The sequence below is a fragment of the Ostrinia nubilalis genome, chromosome 13 (assembly GCF_963855985.1).
Source record: "Ostrinia nubilalis chromosome 13, ilOstNubi1.1, whole genome shotgun sequence".
NCBI classification, from domain to species: domain Eukaryota; kingdom Metazoa; phylum Arthropoda; class Insecta; order Lepidoptera; family Crambidae; genus Ostrinia; species Ostrinia nubilalis.
Window position 1 is genome coordinate 1758831 of NC_087100.1, and position 22636 is coordinate 1781466.

A 22636-nucleotide genomic window follows, 5' to 3' on the forward strand; every position below is an offset into this window, starting at 1 on the left:
TGTGTATTCTTAATACTGGAAATGCTACTCGTCGTACCCAGCCACACGAAGGTGTGAGTGCTCCTGATTTAACTATATGTAGCCCAAATCTTGCTTCCTCTTTAGCCTGGTCCACCCTCCCTTCCACCTATGGGAGTGATCATTTTCCAATTGTCTTTTCTTTTCCTGATATTAATAAAATTAATACTAGACGCCCTCCACGATTCAAATATAAAACTCAAGATGTTGACTGGAACCGTTATAAAGAAAAAGTAGAACTGAAAATTCAATCACTGCCTGTAGTTCAAAATGATAATTATACCTATTGTGCTGAAGCACTAGCATCTGTTTTAATAGAAGCAGCAGATGAAGTTTTTCCTGTAAAAAGTAGTAATAGAAGTAAATTACCCCCTCCTCCTTGGTGGGATAGCGAATGTACGGCCGCTATTAAAAAGAGAAAAGAAGCCGAAAAATTATATTCCTCTTATTCTACAGCCGAAAATTTTGATAATTTATCGAACGTAATTAATAGTACTAGAAAACTATTTAAACAGAAAAAGTGGGAAAGTTGGAGAGCTTTTTGTCGTTCCATTTCACCTGATACTTCGCCATCTGCAGTTTGGACCAATATAAGGCGATTTCGTTCTGCATATAAACCACCTACACCCAAGCTCCTTCATGAACCACTAATTGAACAATTTTTAGATAGTCTTGCCCCTTCTTTTGCCCCCCAAGATCTTTTAATTCCAAATGAACAGTTTTCTACTAATTCAGATCAATCTGAATTAGGCAATCCTTTCAGTCTTTCAGAGCTGAAAGGTATTCTTTCATATGTGAAAGATTCTGCACCTGGCACTGATGGAATTCCTTATTCTTTTCTGGTCAATTTAAATGATTCAACTTTAACTTATTATCTTTCTCTCATAAATTTTATAATGCAGTCCGGAAACATTCCTTCTCATTGGAAAATTCAAGAAATTATTCCTATCTTAAAACCAAATAAATCTCCATCCAACGCTGACTCTTATCGCCCAATAGCATTATCCTCTGTTCTTTTAAAATTAGCTGAGCACCTTATTAAAAATAGACTTGAATGGTTTGTAGAAAGTAAAGGTCTACTGAGTAATTTCCAGTTTGGCTTCAGAAAAGGTAGGAGCACTGCTGACAGTATTGCCATTTTTATAACCGACATCAGACTAGCCTTCTCAAATAATGAACACCTTCTTGCAGCATTCCTAGATATATCAGCCGCGTATGACAACGTAGTGTTATCAATCCTCAGAGACAAATTAATAAAATTAAATGTTCCTTGTATTTTAATAAATTTCATTATAAATATTTTAGTTGGACGTAGTATTAATATTGCATGTGACGATTCTACAAAATCTAGAATTTTATGGAATGGATTACCTCAAGGGTCTGTTTTGAGCCCACTACTTTTCAATATATACTCGTCGGATTTAGAATGCTCTATTAATAATAATGTTAGTATTTTGCAATATGCAGATGACCTTCTCCTTTACTTTTCTGATAAAAGCGTTGCAAAATTATGTTCATCACTTAACTCTTCTTTACACTTGCTTAAGTTATGGCTGGATAGAAACGGCTTAAGTCTTTCTGTTGCAAAAAGCTCAGTTGTACTTTTTTCCCGAATGCGTCGCCCTCCTCCAGTATTAGTTGAGTATAACAATTTAAGTATTCCGGTTAATAATGAGGCCAAGTTCTTAGGTATAACTTTAGATTCGAAACTTACTGGAATGTCACATTTGTATAATATTAGTGCTAAATGTGAGCGTACACTTAATATTTTAAGATGTTTAGCTGGAGTATGGTGGGGTGCCCACCCATTCAATTTAAAACTCATTTATAATGCCTTAATTAGGAGCTCTCTTGACTATGGCACTCAATTTTTAGAACCCTGTAGCATGGTAGGAATTAGAAAGCTTGATGTCATCCAGACAAAAGCACTCAGAATAGTAGTTGGGGCAATGAAATCTAGCCCGAATAACGCACTGCAAGTTGAATGTTCTGACCCGCCTTTAACACTTCGTCGTCAATTTCTCTGTGATAAATTCTTATTTCGAGCTTTTCAGTTATCAAACCATCCTTTGTTTTCAAAATTAGAAGCATTGTCTGAACAAGTACAAAATTCTCCATATTGGTCTCATAAAACTCCACCATGTCTAGTCATTAGTTTCCGAAAACTCCTTTCTTTACAAGCACCTACTCACAAATCTATGTATTTGCCTGTATTCTGTGCAAATTATAATGCATTAATCCTTTCTCCTAATGTTAAATTTGATATTGACATTTGTAAGTCTGATATTCATGCAAATGTAAAATTTAATATGATTTTAGACAATGAGTGGGACGGTTGGCATCATTTATACTGTGATGCCTCAAAACATTCGAACAATGGACATGTTGGTGTTGGAGTGTACCACACCCAATATAAAATTTACCAGATGATTAAACTGCCACCTGAATCATCTGTTTTCACAGGAGAGTGTTTTGGCATTTTCAAATCGTTGGAGTATATTTTACTTATGAAACTTAGAAAAGCTGTAATATTTAGTGATTGTAAAAGTGCATTACAAGCATTAGTTAAGTTCCCGTTCAAATCAAATTCTTCTTACCCTATTATTATTGATTGTAGAAAACTGTTACTAACTTGTTCATTGTTAGATATTGTAGTAAATTTTGCTTGGATTCCTGGACATTGTAAAATTTTTGGTAATGAAAAAGCTGATTCTTTAGCTAATAATGCTGTGACTGTGGGTGACATTTTTCCTTACAAAAATTATGCGCATGATTTAATTGCATTACCCAAAGTCTATATACTTGAAAAATGGCATGAGGAGTGGAACATCAGTAGTCAAAGTAAAGGTAAAGCTTATAAACTGATCCAACCATGTATACCGACAAAACCTTGGTTTTTCAAAACAGATCTTGATAAATTTTCTGTTTCAAGCATTATCCGTATGAGACTGGGGCACGTATGTTCCCCAGCTCATTTGGCAAGGCTTAATATAATCGAAAATGATGTGTGTGACTGTGGAACGGAGTCAGGTGATTTGAATCACATTTTCTTTGCTTGCCAGATTCACGATCGCTCCTTCTTTATGTCATCTCTCCTAGCCCTCCGTGTCCCTCTCCCCACTTCGATATCTTGCCTGCTTGGTTTAAATGATTTTGATATTTATAAATGTATTTCTGAATATTTAATTACAAATAATATTAAACTTTAATTTATCTCTCAAGTATTTAAATGCAAACTTATTATATTATATTAACATGCCTTAATTCCTTTATATATTTTAATTTTATTATTATTATTTAATTTCTCACCTCCCAACCTGATCCTCATCATTTTCTGTACTCCACCCCGGTTTTTTCATTTCCTAAACGTTTCCTAACCTTTTCTCCCACACCGTTGTGGCTAAACGCAAACCGCGAAAGCCAAGAAAAAAAAAAAAAAAAAAAAAAAAAAAAATTAAAACAAATTTTTTAACATATTTAACAAAATTTTTTTCTAACTAATTTTTTAACATATTTAAGTCAAGATATACGTTTTTCTAAATGTTCACTATTAAAAACCAAAAAACATTTCATTCTTAAATAATCAAACATCGAAAATCAATCACCGGTAATTTTTTGGGTATTCATAGCACCGTTGCTCTAGAAGAGATGCCCACCGCCCTCTAGCGAGAGGAAAAAACCACTGAAGAACACCGATGATAATGACTACGACTTAGGTTGTACACCCTTAACATGAATTTTAAATTTTACTGTCTTTAAATTTAAATCATAATTGTCATTTTTATGAATAAAGATATGAAGAAAAATTGGGTGCATTTTTTTATAATTATCATTTTTTCGAAAACTTATCGATACATCTATGTGAACCGTACGAAACATACCCAGCACAAGTCACATTCGTTTGACAGCCGTCATTCTAATCAAGCTATATTGGATAGACTATAACAATATTTAAAAAAAAATCATGACTTCTTGTAAGAAGAAAAAAAATCATCAGTTACTTTTTTTTTATCCACAACGAAGAAGCTCTTGGGGTAACTCACCATGTACTTATTCCTAAGTTTGTATTTTCATGCGCCAACTAATATTTATTAGGAGCTATGAACATGAAGCGTATATTCAAAAGTTAATATTTACTTAATTCTCTTCTTTTAACCTCACTTGCACAATAATAATAACGTTTCGTTGCTACTCGAAAAAAAAATTTTTTTTCTACCTCCAATCCCTAGTGGCCACAACAAAATAATTCTGTTCCCGGCCTGACCGCGCATAATTAGATAATAATTAGCATACCCTCCACTTTTATTAAGGCAAAAGGTGTTGGCCCTTGCTTAATCAAAGGGGATGAAAGAATACGACCCCAGTTTGGGAGGTCAAATTAAATCCGAAATGAAACAAGTTTGCATAAAGTTACCCAATTATCTGCGATAGTTACTTCAGAAGATTTTTGTAATTAGGAAGTTGAGTTTTCGGAGGTGATTTTTATTTGAAATGAAAGCTCATCAAAATTATGTAGATTACTTGACTGAAAAAACAATAAATGCTAGGTACTTTTTAACTTTACACGAGCACGGAAAATTTATTCTAATAGTATTTAATTTCTTTTACTATCTTAGTTCTACAATTTTAGGAGAGAGGAAAATTTTCATAGGTTTCTCATTCCATGGTACCAAAGCTTGCGCTACGTTAAAAAGTCGTACAGTCCGCATGAATAGAAACTAAAAACTTTTTTCTCAAATAAAACCGAATATCACTGACACCAATTTGAGATACAGATTTGAATAGGTTATCTTTGATTGTAGCGTGCGTAGCTTTAACATTTCACTTACTGATTAAGTCGATTTTTATTTAATGTCAAAGTTTGTGAGGATGGATGTTTGTTACTCTTTCACGCAAAAAGTACTGAACGGATTTTGATGATACTTTACTTTATCTACTTCAAAATGACAAATACACGTCACAAACTGAACAAACTGAATTTCAGCTGGTGAAGTCGCTGACAAAAGTTGCCAGTAGAAATAGAAGAAGATACAGACAATAACTCCTACTGGGCGTCGACTACAGATACAGTTACGCATTAACTTCACCCGCGTAAATGGCATTACCATCTTACGTTACTGCTTAGTGAAATCTATCATCTTATTTGATTAATCACCGGTTAAGTGTTTACATCTGAGGGCTGAACTAATCTGGAGTCGCTGGAGTGCCATTAATTTATGCCGCGACACGGAGATAGGTATTCTACTCGTGGACAAAGATTGATTGTGGTCTGTGACCGCCGTGAAATGTAGAGATCATTTAGTCTTGGGAGTTTGCATGAGTTATAGACACAAACAGATAAGAGTTAGACCTATAAAAGTGCTTTTAAAAGCCTACTTTGTTTTCAAAAATAAAGAGTATGAGTTTTTATAATATGTACGAGTAGTTCGCACTAATACAAAAACTACCAATAATAAAATCAAAGCCTACTTTGTATTATGTAATTTTTTACAAAATAGAACCGAATAATATTGTCAATGAGCTGTCTATCTATGTATGTATCTAGTGATGTGCGTAACAAACCTAAAGTTCCTAAGTAATGTTATGGATACTAACGCCCGTATTCACAAACGATACTTGCTTAAGTGAAGCAGTAAATCGAACGCACAGCGTTGAATGGAGTTCTGTGATTGGTTCGAATGTCACCCTATGCGTCCACGTGCACTGTGAGACCTCATAGTAATGTTTGTGAATACGGGCGTAAGACATTCAATTGACTCAAAGAGAGTCAATGTGTCAGTTGCTATTGGCCCGGACTATACATACACACATTACAGAAACATTGTGTTTTAATGTGAAGCTACAACTAACGTTAATCTCAGATAAAAAGTTAAGAAATATCCTTAAGTTCGCTTGTCTACAAAACAAACACGCTTGTTAAGCACTTTGTAGTTAACTAACTCAAATTTAAACTACGATTACAACTAATTTCAGCCGGATCACAAAGTTTGATCACGATAGAGTGCCGATGGAGCGTTACGCCGACAACTTTGTCATTTCAATCAAATTAATTCCGAGGGTCAAAAATCTGAGGCAACTAATAAAAGTTTCTAATAAGAAATATTGGGGACAGATTAGCAATCAGAATTTTAAATTAAACGACCATCTTGAAAGCATTTTCAGTTGTTTGAAGTCCCATGTAAATGGCATGTATTATGAAAATTAAATGACCTTCAAGTCATGAATCTAGTTTTTTTATAGTTAAACAGATTTGTTTTATTAACTTGATTTGATACTAATCATCATCATAATCATCATCATTTCAGCCATAGGACGTCCACTGCTGAACATAGGCCTCCCCCAATGCTTTCCATGTTGATACTAATAGGTAATAGCAAACTAATGCTAAATATCTGTATCTATTAATATTACTCCAAAACGACTCTAAGGATATATTTAATAATATCTACAATGTAGGGAACATTGTAGATATTATTAAATAACTGTTATAGCTGAGCTATAGCTCTCGCAGGGATCCCCTAATCTCCTCATCTTTATAAAGTTTTAAGGGAAAACCGCAATACCTACCATACGCAAATTTTTTCCTTGTATTTTTATTAAGTAGGTACCTCAATCAACTGTACCTATCCTGTACTTTTCTTTAATGTAGCGAAGTATATTTTTCCCGAACCTTAAAAAGTGACTTTTCACGCTGTTAGTCTTAATAATTTAGATTTGTTGCCTAGATAAAATCATCAGTTTGTTTGTTTTGTGAATTTTAAATTAACTGATCTAGGAATCGTATATCAAAATTCAGTTGTTGATATTTTTACAGTATGTTTATATCCCCTTGGTCCCATTAAACTTGTCCAGAACCACCCTACAATTCACGTCTTTTCAAATATGAATAGGTACAATTCCCAAAGTCGAGGGTTAACCCAAAGTTTAAAAAGCCTCTTACGCTTTAACTGCTATACAAAACGCTGAAGAGCGCAGCAATCTCCTCACATAAGTATGGAAGCCGACTTCATACCTGTACAAAGAGTGACGTTTAAGAATTTCCTCTCAACTCCCATACCTCATTGTTTACGAGCCAATGCTTTCAGCCTGAATTCACGTGTACCCACCACTTAATATTACAGCCTTTGGAACATAAATCGAAGAAAACTTGTGAAAATCACCAACCGATATTAAACCCTAATCCCTTGTGATAAGCAACAAGTGACGCTGAAAGGCTTTAGTGGGATAATAAAGATGACAACGTCATATAAAATCAAATGAAAGTCGCAAGTTTTTATCGAAAGCTCGGAAAGTGCATTGGAATTATGATTTTATTTTGCAGGAAAATAAACAAGTTAATTTAAAATACGTATTCTTGCATTTTATATTAGAAAGTGATTTTTAAATTAGGGAAAATGAACACTAAAGTTAGGTGAGACGTTGGTTGGCAGACTGGTATCTGTGAAATCTCTCGGTATTTTCATAGGTAAATTAATATTAAATGAAATAATGCAGTCAGCAAAAAAGTCCGAGTCACACCCAAGACTGCCAAGTCATGCAAAACAAAGCATACATAATTGACTCCTTTAACCCATTAACGCCCGCCGTACAATAAATAGTACACAACTTTAAGTTACGATAAATCTGGTTTAGTGGGTATTTTTACTCTGGAAATAACTACAATCGGTAAACAAAGGTCTATGCATTATATCCTGAGATGAAACAGACCATAACGATACAATCTTAAGGGGGTATTTTGCGATTTCGTTTCAGTGATTTTTTCGTGTCTTCTAGTGGGTACTTGATAATTTTTTATGCAAGGTTTAAGTTACACAAAATACCAAATAAGTTGTTTGTGTATTAGCTAACAACATATCCTAATAAAAAATACAAAGAAAAGTTCATTTCATGGAAAGTTTTTCATGCTATAACTCCCAAAGTGATGCTGTACTAACTTTTGTACAATGGGCGCTTGACACGTTACGTAAAATAGCACAGTAACGACATTATTATTAGAGTGTTTACCTATTTCTTCATAGTTTTTATATGTAATCATTGTTTTCTTTTTCCAATGACATGGCTCTTTATTTATGGGGTTACTGACAACAAAAAGAAACATTTTGTTTTCCCAATTATGACCTGTTTGTCGACCTAAAGAGACTTAGTTACATAGTTTTTGGAACCACACGTGAAAACAGAACCAAACGGTATCCTTTGATTACTTATAAAGATTTTCACAAAAAGCATAGAGACTTATTCGACAAGCCAAACATAATTTTACTAGTATTGATTGAAAGATAATAATGTAAGTACTATTGGATCAAATTTTGATGCTTTAGAACCATTGGGAAAGGTCATTATTGGGGTCTTTTGATAAAAAACCAGTAGAGTTAGGCACCACAGGGTGTCCAGCTACAATATAATAAGAAGATCAGTGGGTTAGATCAGATGGCTAGTCTATAGAACTTTACCAAATTGAGGTAAAAGGAAAAAAGCGGTGGATGGGTCTTGTTCGCTTATATGGTGGACATGACAATTTCAAATGCATGCAGACTGCACTGCATAGTAAACCCATATAGTCGCTTAGATCAGCTAGCATTCCGAAAATATATAGTACGCACATATTTGACCTATAAAAGATAAATAAAAGTAGGTAGTCTTGCTCTAGTTGATGGAGAAAAAATATGAAATAATGGTTATAATCAAAATAAACCAGCAAACAAGCGGATTTGACAGCTTAAAATTACTGTGCGTTTCAATAGAGTCAAAACAGCTTATAGCAAGTGCCTGAAAATACTGTGGCAGGATGGAGAAAGCTTTGCTCAATATGACTCATAAGCGCCCATTGTACAAAACTTAGTACACCCCTGAAAATCTAACTTCTGATTTTGTTTTTGGTTTTCTTTCTGTTTAGTATTATTTTTGAAGTATTTTTATAAAGAAAATAAACATTGGCTATGTGAAATTGACCGTAGTTTTCATTTGGGCGTTAATGGGTTAAATTAATTCATATTCTAGCAGTTTAAAATGGTTTTTAGACTGTTACTTACTTAGCACTTTGAAAATTTGAGCAAAGATTAAATGCGATTGATCAGCACTTAGTTTACATTTTCTTAAAAGAAACAAACACTTGAAAGTAATTTTTCAAGGAAGTTACAACTCACATGAATATTAATAAGTATGTTGGTGATGGTTACGGATGCAACGAATGCAAAACAAAATAATAAGATAATGACTTTTTTCCAAGTTCTTTTTTCTAATTGGCCGTCATTCAAACATTTTTCTGTGACAATCTGGATAGTGTTACAAAACAGATACTCTAGAAATGGCATGTTGCCAAGTAGTTGATATTTAATTTACAAAACAATTTGTCTGAAAATATTTCGTATCCAAGCGGAAAACATTTATTTATAGATGTCCATTTCTTGATGTTTTATCTAAAATTGATCTCGTTCAATGGAAATCAGTAAACCTCTACAAAAATTTTACCAGATATGGGTATATCGATCGTCCCGTAAATATGGGTAAAGCCGTCGTACTAAGAGTAGGAGGCGTCATTTCAAAAGATTACACGAAGATGCTCTTAGGATTATCTTTTAGTTCAGCCATATTAGGTACTCGCATCTTGGCTAGCTGACACGTACGTGGTAAAGGTTAGGGTTACGGTTTTAGACGCTGATTTCAAAATTTTTGGTGAATTCTTTTAACATTGGATGGTAAATATGCGAACCATGGGCAGAATAACTTAGTTTATTTTATTTTATTTATTACGGTATACCAACAACATTACATACAGCTTAAGAAATGATGCAATTAAAAATCTAGGGACACCAAGCTTGCTGAAAATCTATCCGAGACAGATAAATATAGATGATAGAGAGTGAGATCTCCCGCTTTTATTGTCCAGCCAACCAAAGCCAGTCAAGAAACTCTTTCTTGAGATCGTTGGTTCATCGAGCAAGTAGGCGTCCTGCGGCGTTTACCGAGACGTGATCTCCATTCAAGACCGCTGCTTACTCCAACTCGTTGATTTTCCGACAAAATTAAATATGACAATAGCAAGCAATAGTTGCTTAATGGGTAGGAATTTATTTACCTTTAATAGACTATCAAAAGTCTTTAGTCGAATAATTGATTTACTTACCAGTAGAATAGGAAGGAAAGTAGTACATCGGACGCCATCGGCAGCCTCTATAGTCTAGCGTCTATACGTATCAGAGCGTGACCAGCACGGAACCCGCCAGCTCGAACTCCGGCGCAAGCAGCAGCGCCAGTTGATCACTAGGGACGCTACACTCGCTGACTCACCAGTACGAGCGCAAACAGCGGCAGCGGCGCGTGGTGCGTGGCCATGAGCGTCCCTGCACCAAGACATAGCGTGACCAGCACGGAGCCCGCCAGCGCGAACGCCTCCCACTCCTGTGCGGTGGGTAACAGCGACTAGTGATCACTAGGGACGCTACACTCGCTCATTCACCAGTACAAGCGCGAACAGCGGTAGCGGCGCGTGGTGCGTGGCCATGAGCGTCCCTGCTCCGAGGCACAGCGTGACCAGCACGGAGCCCGTCAGCGCGAACGCCTCTCACTCCGGCGCAAGCAGCAGCGCCAGTTGATCACTAGGGACGCTACACTCGCCGACTCACCAGTACAAGCGCGAACAGTGGTAGCGGCGCGTGGTGCGTGGCCATGAGCGTCCCTGCTCCAAGGCACAGCGTGACAAGCACGGAGCCTGTCAGCGCGAACGCCTCCAACTCCGGCGTAGCAGTAGCGCCAGGTGATCACTAGGGACGCTACACTCGCTGACTCACCAGTACTAGCGCGAACAGCGGCAGCGGCGCATGGTGCGTGGCCATGAGCGTCCCTGCTCCGAGGCACAGCGTGACCAGCACGGAGCCCGTCAGCGCGAACGCCTCTCACTCCGACGCAAGCAGCAGCGCCAGGTGATCACTAGGGACGCTACACTCGGTGACTCACCAGTACAAGCGCGAACAGCGGTAGCGGCGCGTGGTGCGTGGCCATGAGCGTCCCTGCTCCGAGGCACAGCGTGACCAGCACGGAGCCCGTCAGCGCGAACGCCTCTCACTCCGGCGCAAGCAGCAGCGCCAGTTGATCACTAGGGACGCTACACTCGCCGACTCACCAGTACAAGCGCGAACAGTGGTAGCGGCGCGTGGTGCGTGGCCATGAGCGTCCCTGCTCCAAGGCACAGCGTGACAAGCACGGAGCCTGTCAGCGCGAACGCCTCCAACTCCGGCGTAGCAGTAGCGCCAGGTGATCACTAGGGACGCTACACTCGCTGACTCACCAGTACTAGCGCGAACAGCGGCAGCGGCGCATGGTGCGTGGCCATGAGCGTCCCTGCTCCGAGGCACAGCGTGACCAGCACGGAGCCCGTCAGCGCGAACGCCTCCCACTCTAGCGCGGCAGCCGCAGTGCCAGGTGATCACTAGGGACTTTGGACGAATTAACCACTAATTTGTCCAAGCTAGGGACGCTACACTCGCTGAGCTCACCAGTACGAGCGCGAACAGCGGCAGCGGCGCGTGGTGCGTGGCCATGAGCGTCCCTGCTTCGAGGCAAAACGTCACCAGCACGGAGCCCGTCAGCGCGAACGCCTCTCACTCCAGCGCAGCAGCAGCGCCAGGTGATCATTAGGGACGCTATACTCGCTGACTCACCAGTACGAGCGCGAACAGCGGCAGCGGCGCGTGGTGCGTGGCCATGAGCGTCCCTGCTCCGAGGCACAGCGTGACCAGCACGGAGCCTGTCAGCGCGAACGCCTCCCACTCCGGCGGTAGGCAGCATCGCCAGGTGATCACTAGGGACGCTACACTCGCTGAGCTCACCAGTACAAGCGCGAACAGCGGCAGCGGCGCGTGGTGCGTGGCCATAAGTGTCCCTGCTCCGGAGCACAGCGTGACTAGAACGGAGCCCGTCAGTGCAAACGCCTCCCACTTCAACGCGGGGCCGCAGTGCCAGGTGATCACTAGGGACGCTACACTGATTGAGCTCACCAGTACGAGCGCGAACAGCGGCAGCGGCGCGTGGTGCGTGGCCATGAGCGTCCCTGCTCCGAGGCACAGCGTGACCAACACGGAGCTCGCTAGTGCGGATGCCTCGCCGCGCGGCGGGCAGCATCGCCAGGTGATCACTAGGGACGCTACACTCGCTGACTCACCAGTACGAGCGCGAACAGCGGCAGCGGCGCGTGGTGCGTGGCCATGAGCATCCCTGTTCCGAGGCACAGCGTGACCAGCACGGAGCCCGCCAGCGCGAAGACCTCCCACTCCGGCGGTAGGCAGCATCGCCAGGTGATCACTAGGGACGCTACACTCGCTGACTTACCAGTACGAGCGCGAACAGCGGCAGCGGCGCGTGGTGCGTGGCCATGAGCGTCCCTGCTCCGAGGCACAGCGTGACAAGCACGGAGCCCGTCAGCGCGAACGCCTCCCAATCCAGCGCAGCAGCAGTGACAGGTGATCATTAGGGACGCTACACTCGCTGACTCACCAGTACGAGCGCGAACAGCGGCAGCGGCGCGTGGTGCGTGGCCATGAGCGTCCCTGCTTCGAGGCAAAACGTCACCAGCACGGAGCCCGTCAGCGCGAACGCCTCTCACTCCAGCGCAGCAGCAGCGCCAGGTGATCATTAGGGACGCTATACTCGCTGACTTACCAGTACAAGCGCGAACAGCGGCAGCGGCGCGTGGTGCGTGGCCATGAGCGTCCCTGCTCCGAGGCACAGTGTGACCAGCACGGAGCCTGTCAGCGCGAACGCCTCCCAATCCAGCGCAGCAGCAGCGCCAGGTGATCATTAGGGACGCTACACTCGCTGACTTACCAGTACGAGCGCGAACAGCGGCAGCGGCGCGTGGTGCGTGGCCATGAGCTTCCCTGCTTCGAGGCACAGCGTGACCAGCACGGAGCCCGTCAGCGCGAACGCCTCTCACTCCAGCGCAGCAGCAGCGCCAGTTGATCACTAGGGACGCTACAGTCGCTGAGCTCACCAATACTAGCGCGAACAGTGGCAGCGGCGCGTGGTGCGTGGCCATGAGCGTCCCTGCTCCGAGGCACAACGTGACCAACACGGAGCCCGTCAGCGCGAACGCCTCCCACTCCGGCGCGGCGGGCAGCAGCGCCAGTGCCAGCACCAGTGACAGCACGAGCGTGATAACTGATAGGGACGCTATTGATGCCACTTGCTGGGAGAGGTCCTGGAACAAGGAGTTATTGGAGTTAGTACGTTGATACGACGAAGCAATGGGCAGGATACATAACACGCAGAACTAATTAGGAAAACGTTTCTGGAATGGAAGCCACGTTCCGGCAAGCGCAGCAGTCAACTGAATGAATGCTTTGAAAGGGGTGTGGACACTGATTACTATTTACCTATAGTTAAGACTATAAATTCCCGTGTGGTTCTAGGCAGATTAGAATAGGACATAAACAATTAATCGAACATCAAGCCTTCAACCCAGCTTGGGAAGGTTCGTTCGGATCGTTCTACTGCAATGGAGACTAAATGGCGTTCAGGTCATGATAATGATCTAAAGATCATTATGAAAAAATAATCGTCATCATGGAGATTGCATTACGTAGTCTTTGCTGTTTGTTTTGAATATAACTAATACGTCGATATCAAACATCTCAATTCAATTACTTGTATGAGTGATTGAGCTACAAGTTTTGGTAGCCCAACAAAGTTTAACTCATACAAAAGAACTACATCCAGCAAGGATAACCGTTTCAAGGGCTGAATGGCATGACCGCGGCTGCGGCCGCAGCTGCTCCCAGTAATGAACGCAGTAACTCTTAAGCCACAATCAAAACAGAACAGCCCTGCTCAAAGAAACATTCGTTGATGATGTCTTAATTCTGTAATTTCGTTAAATATTTTTCAGTAACTTAGATACTAGCCCTAAAAGTTTAAGTTTGGCGCTTCGTTTCAGGCTATTGACTTTTAGTCTGTCGCCATAATGTTAACAGCATTATTGTGTTCCGGCAGTACCGGGTAAGATAGCCAGGTTCCTCCGTGGTTGAGGATTCCGGGTGAAGCTCGCTTCCACCTTCGGCCTGATCATCACTTACCATCAGGTGAGATACAGGCCAAGAGCTTAAGCTTAACGGACTACGTGATGTAACATTTTGTCACTTCTGATAGCATTGTATTCTGATAACAGAAGTACCTATTTTCCGCGATTTTTCATTTTCATTTTGATTTATTAATTTGTTAAAATATTGACCAATCTTTTTAAATAAGATTCTCTGACACTACCAAAAACATTGTTTCGCGGAACGGTTTGGCTGATCTGCATCCCCAGTATCAGCTAACGTCCAGATGTCAACAAAGGCCTCCCTCACTGAGCCAAATGGGAAATAAACCCTCAACTTTTATAGGCACAATGGAACTAATTAGGCCGTTCTAATTCAATGAAATAGCAAAACCCAGACCAGGATTGATGGAGCGCGTTAGAAAATTTCACCTAATGATGCAGCCAATAAAGTTCACATGAGTGATGATGGAGGGAGTGCTATTAAAACAAAGCTATACAAAAGCAAGCGAAAATGGATTTTAGGTGTTAGGCAACGTGAAAGCTTTATTGATGACGAGCTCATTCAATTGTTTATATTTGCACTTTGCACTAATCTTATAGAAAATTGTTCTATAGTCCGGCTTCATTTAACTTTATTTTTATATTCATAGAATTATTCTAACCATTTAAAAAATACGTTATGGGATGGACATATACTCAACATCAAATAAACCGCACCTTCCGCGACGCGAACTTTAAAGATTTTCTTCTGACACAATCTTAGTGCCCCAACAATATTGGTGTTATTTGAAAGCCCGATAAATATCCTTAAAGAATAACACATTTAATTTATAAATAAATGATTAACATATACCATAAATGTGACTTGAAAAAAGACCTCACTTTGGGCTCACCTCTGGGATCAACTAGACCAATTTTTATGATTATAAAACCAAATAATGATCTCACGTGTCCTCCTTAACAGGTGGATAGCGATTAATCCCAATTTAACAGTTTCATACCCATAAAAGTTGGCTCAAGCGTAACTACCTATTTTTTAAAGAAGTGAGTCTGGATCCTTCTAAAGACACATTTTTGGAGTAAAAACCTTTTCTTTAATGAAATGAAGTTTAGAACTAGGCTTTTAAATGGTGCCAATATTGGTGGGAAGTGGGGATGCATTCGTTTGAAAGTGCTTGTCGCGGGAGGTGCGATTTATTTGATGTCGAGTGTAATTGGAATAATCCAACTAAACACATTTTGCTAATATTATTTTAATTTTAATATTCTTTTAAAAGCCCTGATCTCTTTATTTTTAAGTTTTAAGCTTGAATGAAAGTTTTGACTGCCATTAGTTACATACAAATAATATGGTATAGATAGGGACACTGCAAACTCAATCCATTTACCTAATAAAGAAACACTATAATATTGGCAGGTCCAAAAACTGGTGCATAGTGGAATCTATTAGACTTCAGTTAGTTACCCGTAGACTAAATTGTTTGGTCTTGGAAAATGCCCATTTTGGTCTAACAGTTAAAGACTAGATTGTAATATAATCGCGTTTAATTACTTTCAGTGTTAACACAAATTAGCAGTTCAAGCACAGAATAAGTAATAGTACAGGTACAGAAGGATTACTCCGCAAGACGATTTAAATAAATGCGAGTCTTGCTACGACGCGATACAGTGGAATTCAGCTCGCACAGCACTACGTACCTACAATTTTATTCACCTACAAGTTTTGTCTCTTTCTATCGCGTGCCTCTGAACTCTTCTTACGCTGTTAGGGTTGCTGTCTAGTAGTGTCTAGTAAAAAAATAATTAATATACTTATTTGTAATGAGGTACGTATGTAGGTAAGTACGCATTCATTATGGAAAACCTTGGGAGAGGCCTTTGTCCAGCAGTGGACGTCATTAATTTGCTGAAACGAACGAACGCATTCTGAGCAGTAGTCATGGTAGGTTAGGTTCCTATACTATCCTAAGAATTATTGATTACCTACATGGCCAACATACCTTTCAGCATCTTTGGGAAGCGAAAAAAGAGAAATCCGGTTGTAGCGTTGCAGTTTTGGCTGTTTTCACAAATTGATATTTCTTCTCGATATTTGGATTTAGGATACCACTAGCGACATCTATTGGCGTGATATTGAATTAATTTGCAATAGATGGCGCTTTTTGCTCAGTCAATTCAAATATATTTTATTGAAACATTTCCTAATGTTTTTGTTTTGATTATTCTATTTTTTAATAGAATATTTTCAGTGTTCAGGAGATTGTTTTCATCATGGTTTTTATTAGTATTTGCTTTTTACCTAAGCGGCGAAACGAAACGTCTTGCGATGTCGATGACTCGCAGGCTGTCAGTTGAGCTGTCAAATCACTTTGGAAATTTGGTCGATCTTGCGCAACCGCAATTTTATTGTTTTCGGGGATGTAATCCCCTTTTGTTTTAAATCGTGGAATGCAGAATGCATCCACGATAATTTCTTAATTTATTTTTAAAATGATCACACATGAGGTAAGTTCCCGTCGGAGAATTTATTTATTTTTCGTGATTGATAATTTTCGTATTCCAGTACGTGGTATTTCATGTAATCGTTTCTTTCAGAAATTCCCTAAATCGTATTCGGATGAGGGTATTGGGATGCTGAAAACTGCGAGTGAAGTTTAAATTAGCGAGCAGTTTTCGTGAGTATTTGTTTCCCATTGCGGTTTTTTTCATAACCTAATGCCACGTTCCACTTGTGATTCTGACACTCGTATTTTTCGTTTCAGATGCGGGATTTCACAATATTTTGTAGTTTAAACAATTTCATAAATTTCATATTTTACAATATTTCATAATTTTACAAATGTTTATAGTTCAAACATTTCAAATTTCATATTTTACGATTTTACATTTCATATTTTAGATATTTCAATATTTCATATTGATTTCTATAATTATTACTCCTTTCTGAACTGCTGATCTCTTCGCATTTCCTCCTTGTCATCAAACCTCTGTCTCTGCAAGAGTTTGAACGCTTACCTGTCGAAGAGATGCAAGAGCTTCATCTGGCACTGCGCGCTTGAGGCCGTGGAGGACGCTGCTTGTAACCTAAAAGTGTGCGAGACCCGTTGGACCCCGGAAGAAGAGAGGAACGTTCAGGGTAACGGCTTATAACCGCATGGCTTCCAAGGTACCCACTTTTCCATCCTTCAAGTAGGAGTCTTTCCGACCTGACATCGCGCAGTTATCTTAACTAGTAGAGTCTTTTAATATTTAGGCTGAGTTTTAAGAAATTTGTAGTGGCAATAATATTCACCAAACCGAACCTAATTAACGACCCTGAATCCCTTGAGGTTGGCACTATCTATTACAGTGGTTATAATATCTTAATTGTTAACTGTATACGAGCATACGAGATAAAAATAAATTGTGTCAATTGAGAGGGAGCTGTTTTATTTACATTTTCTAATTTCACACAAGGAACGGTAACTTATATAAATTTCTGCAAGCCGGACAACCTCTTTTCCACGTGCAGACAATTCACCATCTTCTCTGTCTGCACCGGTGGCGGTTCAATTCCAGTCACCAAGCCGCCAGAAAAAAATCCTTTCTTGCAGTGGCGCCCATCTTTTGATGTTTATTATTGCCACATTTTTTTTATGAAGTACATACACTTCTATTTTATTGTTAAATATTTTTTTTATTAGGGAGTCTCTCATGTGTTTGCTGTTGTTTGTCTTGTTTTTTTTGTAATTTATTTTATTTGTGATGCCCACATAATTTTTTTTAAGTTGTCAACTTTTTACATAATATTATGTTAACCATTATAACAGAGCGTACTACTCTATATGAGGTTAGTTTACATGATGTTAGGTTACATATTTTTTGTGTTGCAACTCTTATTTTGTATATTATGTTGGGACAAGTAAGTAACATTTTTTTTTGTTAGGTTATATTTATTTTATACCTACACTGTTTTTGGGCTTTATAGCTTATAACTTTTAGTTACTTACTTCAATTATTTTGTTTTTTCATACAAGACAAACACAGTTTTAATTTTAATTTTAGTGTTTATTCATTTGTACTCATAATAAGTAAGTACATAATGTGGTTTATATTACCTACCCGGATATTTTGTTAAATAATGCTAACTAAAATCTTTAACGTTGTTTATGTACTTAGGTAACAAATTGCTTTTGTGTCACTATGGACATATAACTTTTATTTCTTGTTACCTAGTACACATTATTTTGTATTAATTACATAATGTTAGCATAATATTATAACCTTTAATTAATTTAATTTGGCTTAATTTTGATAACTTATGGCTGATATTCCTATTAGTTATTTAGGCATTATACTGCAGTGTATTATAAGGTTTGGTACATAATGTTATTACTGGCTAGTGAGTTGTTTGTGGGTACACTTGCTAACTTGTTAATTTTTATACGGGAATAACTTAATTGATTATTATTATGGGTTTGATAACAATTAAAAGTTATTAATTCTTGTAAAGTGCCATTCTTCTTGTATAACTTTTGTGTAGTTTAAGAATTAATATTAATAATTTTCATATAACTTTTGGAAAATATTTTTGCCACATAGTTTTTTTTCAAAAATAATTTTATTAGGCTACCTTCTTTTAATGGAAGTTTTTTTTTTTTTTTTTGAAATTATAGTTATGCCAAGGTTCTCAGTCGTAGGACTTAGGATTTTCTTTGTTCTGGGTAGGTAGGTACTTTAGTTTGGTAACTAACTTGAGTTTAGTTTTTAGAATTTTTTTTTTTGGACACAATCGTATTGTGTAGTTTTTCTGTTGGGAATTTAATAGATTCTTTTATAGCAAAATTTTTTTTGGACACAATTGAGTTGTTGGGTAACTGCTACATACTTACTAGCCTCGGTGCTTTATTCTGTAACTTATAGTTCAGAAATTGTTTTCCAGAGATTTTATCTCTGTGTTTTTGTTTTGTTTTGTTTGAGTGCTATGTATCTCCTATATACATGCCTCGTTTGTTTTGTCTTTTCCAGGGATGACATCATGTGCTTCTATGCACTATTCCCTGTGTTTTGTGTTTTGTTGCGATGACGTCCAATTTATATTGTGGCCAGCGACGTTTTTGTTCTGTGGTTTTTAACCCAGACATTTTTTCTAGGGATGACATGTGTCGAAATATACACTTTCCCTAGGGCCCACTGGATGGCTATTCCAGAAAATATGTTAGTAATGGCCGAAATAGCCTTACAACGCTACTGGGGATTCGAGTACCACTGGTTCACAGTTGGGACTCTATGGGGAATTTTGAATGCAGGTGGCAAGCAGTGTAAATTGAAACTGATGCTTACAGGAATGAAAGAGAGGTTTGAAAGATGATTGTATGTTAGTGTTGGGTTTTATTTATGCTCGGACAGCAGAGATTGTTTTAGGTTTGAAGAACATCAGTCCTGGTAGTTGGTTTTCATCTGGTTTGTTTTGCTTAGTGAAAAGTCAGTTTGTTTTTGTTCCTGTTGTCAGCATACCCTACAACTCGTTGTTTGTTTTCTAGATTTTTTTTTTTCAGTTGAAGTTTCTGCTGGAATGTTTTCTTTTTGAGGTCTTTCTGCGTTTAGACACATTTTTTTTTCTTTTTCAGTTTGTAGTTCGCTGAGGGCAGCTCAGATTCTTTCTCCGTGCGAATGTCTAGGGGGGAGGGTATTGTAGCGTTGCAGTTTTGGCTGTTTTCACAAATTGATATTTCTTCTCGATATTTGGATTTAGGATACCACTAGCGACATCTATTGGCGTGATATTGAATTAATTTGCAATAGATGGCGCTTTTTGCTCAGTCAATTCAAATATATTTTATTGAAACATTTCCTAATGTTTTTGTTTTGATTATTCTATTTTTTAATAGAATATTTTCAGTGTTCAGGAGATTGTTTTCATCATGGTTTTTATTAGTATTTGCTTTTTACCTAAGCGGCGAAACGAAACGTCTTGCGATGTCGATGACTCGCAGGCTGTCAGTTGAGCTGTCAAATCACTTTGGAATTTTGGTCGATCTTGCGCAACCGCAATTTTATTGTTTTCGGGGATGTAATCCCCTTTTGTTTTAAATCGTGGAATGCAGAATGCATCCACGATAATTTCTTAATATATTTTTAAAATGATCACACATGAGGTAAGTTCCCGTCGGAGAATTTATTTATTTTTCGTGATTGATAATTTTCGTATTCCAGTACGTGGTATTTCATGTAATCGTTTCTTTCAGAAATTCCCTAAATCGTATTCGGATGAGGGTATTGGGATGCTGAAAACTGCGAGTGAAGTTTAAATTAGCGAGCAGTTTTCGTGAGTATTTGTTTCCCATTGCGGTTTTTTTCATAACCTAATGCCACGTTCCACTTGTGATTCTGACACTCTTATTTTTCGTTTCAGATGCGGGATTTCACAATATTTTGTAGTTTAAACAATTTCATAAATTTCATATTTTACAATATTTCATAATTTTACAAATGTTTATAGTTCAAACATTTCAAATTTCATATTTTACGATTTTACATTTCATATTTTAGATATTTCAATATTTCATATTGATTTCTATAATTATTACTCCTTTCTGAACTGCTGATCTCTTCGCATTTCCTCCTTGTCATCAAACCTCTGTCTCTGCAAGAGTTTGAACGCTTACCTGTCGAAGAGATGCAAGAGCTTCATCTGGCACTGCGCGCTTGAGGCCGTGGAGGACGCTGCTTGTAACCTAAAAGTGTGCGAGACCCGTTGGACCCCGGAAGAAGAGAGGAACGTTCAGGGTAACGGCTTATAACCGCATGGCTTCCAAGGTACCCACTTTTCCATCCTTCAAGTAGGAGTCTTTCCGACCTGACATCGCGCAGTTATCTTAACTAGTAGAGTCTTTTAATATTTAGGCTGAGTTTTAAGAAATTTGTAGTGGCAATAATATTCACCAAACCGAACCTAATTAACGACCCTGAATCCCTTGAGGTTGGCACTATCTATTACAGTGGTTATAATATCTTAATTGTTAACTGTATACGAGCATACGAGATAAAAATAAATTGTGTCAATTGAGAGGGAGCTGTTTTATTTACATTTTCTAATTTCACACAAGGAACGGTAACTTATATAAATTTCTGCAAGCCGGACAACCTCTTTTTCACGTGCAGACAATTCACCATCTCCTCCGTCTGCACCGGTGGCGGTTCGATTCCAGTCACCAGGCCGCCAGGAAAAAATCCTTTCTTGCACGGTAGATTTCTTTTCCAATTTAAACACCCGAACGCCGCACAATAATCTGGGGGCACGGCAGTGCCCCCACCAAGTCGAGCAAAAAAGCGGCACGGCCGTACCATCCTTTTCTCGAAGCAATTCAGGCCATTTTCGACCCCCTGTATCATCGTTGTGGATAAAACTAGAAGACTGAATTTTCAGTATCCTTGCAGGCATTGTAAAGACACGGTATATTTCAAATTTCATTCAATTTGAACTAGTAGTTTAAGAATTATAACGGGTCAAAGTTTCTTAATTTTGTCACTCACTGACTGACTGACTGACTGACTGACTCACCGATCATCAAAATTCTAAGGCACTTCTAGCAGACCTAGAAGCTTCAAATTTGGAATATAAGTAGTGTTTGGTGTATGAATCAAGGAAAAACTAAAATATTTGGGGGCACGGTAGTGCAACCGCTAAGTCAAGCAAAATTTTTCAATTTCGGTCCAGTTTTATAAATTTTTAACTACTTACTTAAACTTACTTAAATAGCTTTGTAATACCATATAAATATAAAGGCGCACGGTAGTGTCCCCGCCAAGTCCAGTAAAATTTTTAAATTTCGGTCCAGTTTTCTAGATACATAACTGCTGTCTACAAAATACAAAAAGAAATGAGATCCCATCAAAAACAATACTTGTCAAAAAAACCAAGTCTCGCAACTCAGTTGTTCTACGGTAAAAAGTTGTGAGATCCATGTAATACCAAGTCCAGGCCAGGAAAACTTTAACGTTTTACATAAATATATTGACTTGGCCATCGCATGAAAACACGTGTAAATTAAATTATTTAGTGCGATAGCCAAGTCAATAATTTATGTAAAACGTTAAAGATTTCCTGGCCTGGACTTGGTATTACATAGATCTCACAACTTTTTACCGTAGAACAACTGAGTTGCGAGACTTGGTTTTTTTGACATATTTCTTTCTCTTTATGTCCATTTTGTAATAATACTTCGATCATAGAATTAGGTACTACAACGCACGCCAGCATCACCAGCGTCCTGACGGGCGCGCGCGTGACACTCGACTGATATAATACCCGCCGGCGGGGCGCTTCGCTGTAGGTAATTATCGGATGTACCGCGCGGAGTGAGCCAGGCCTGGTTCAAGGCAGACACAGCCGGCGCGAACAGCCACAAACCGGGGTTTTATTACGCGCTCGTGTAACCTATGGCACTTGTATAGGCGAGGAGACAGCTTGACGTCTTGATTCATCATCATCATTTCAGCAATTTAGCTATAGGACGTCCACTGCTGAACATAAACCTCCCCCAATGCTTTCCATGTCACACGGTTGGTAGCGGCCTGCGTCCAGCGCTTCCCTGCTACCTTTAT

At 39.2% G+C, this 22636-nt stretch overlaps 1 protein-coding gene across 1 annotated transcript in view; it reads right to left on the reverse strand.

The window, feature by feature from the left end:
- Window positions 1-22636, reverse strand: part of LOC135077269 (adenylate cyclase type 2-like) — a 69188-nt gene that overhangs the window by 20551 nt on the left and 26001 nt on the right. Inside the window, exons 3-5 of the mRNA XM_063971805.1 lie at window positions 13004-13210; window positions 12838-12939; window positions 12673-12774 (exon numbers count right to left, since the gene is read on the reverse strand). Of these exons, the coding sequence (XP_063827875.1) occupies window positions 12673-12774; window positions 12838-12939; window positions 13004-13210 (411 nt within the window). The remainder of the gene's footprint in view (window positions 1-12672; window positions 12775-12837; window positions 12940-13003; window positions 13211-22636) is intronic.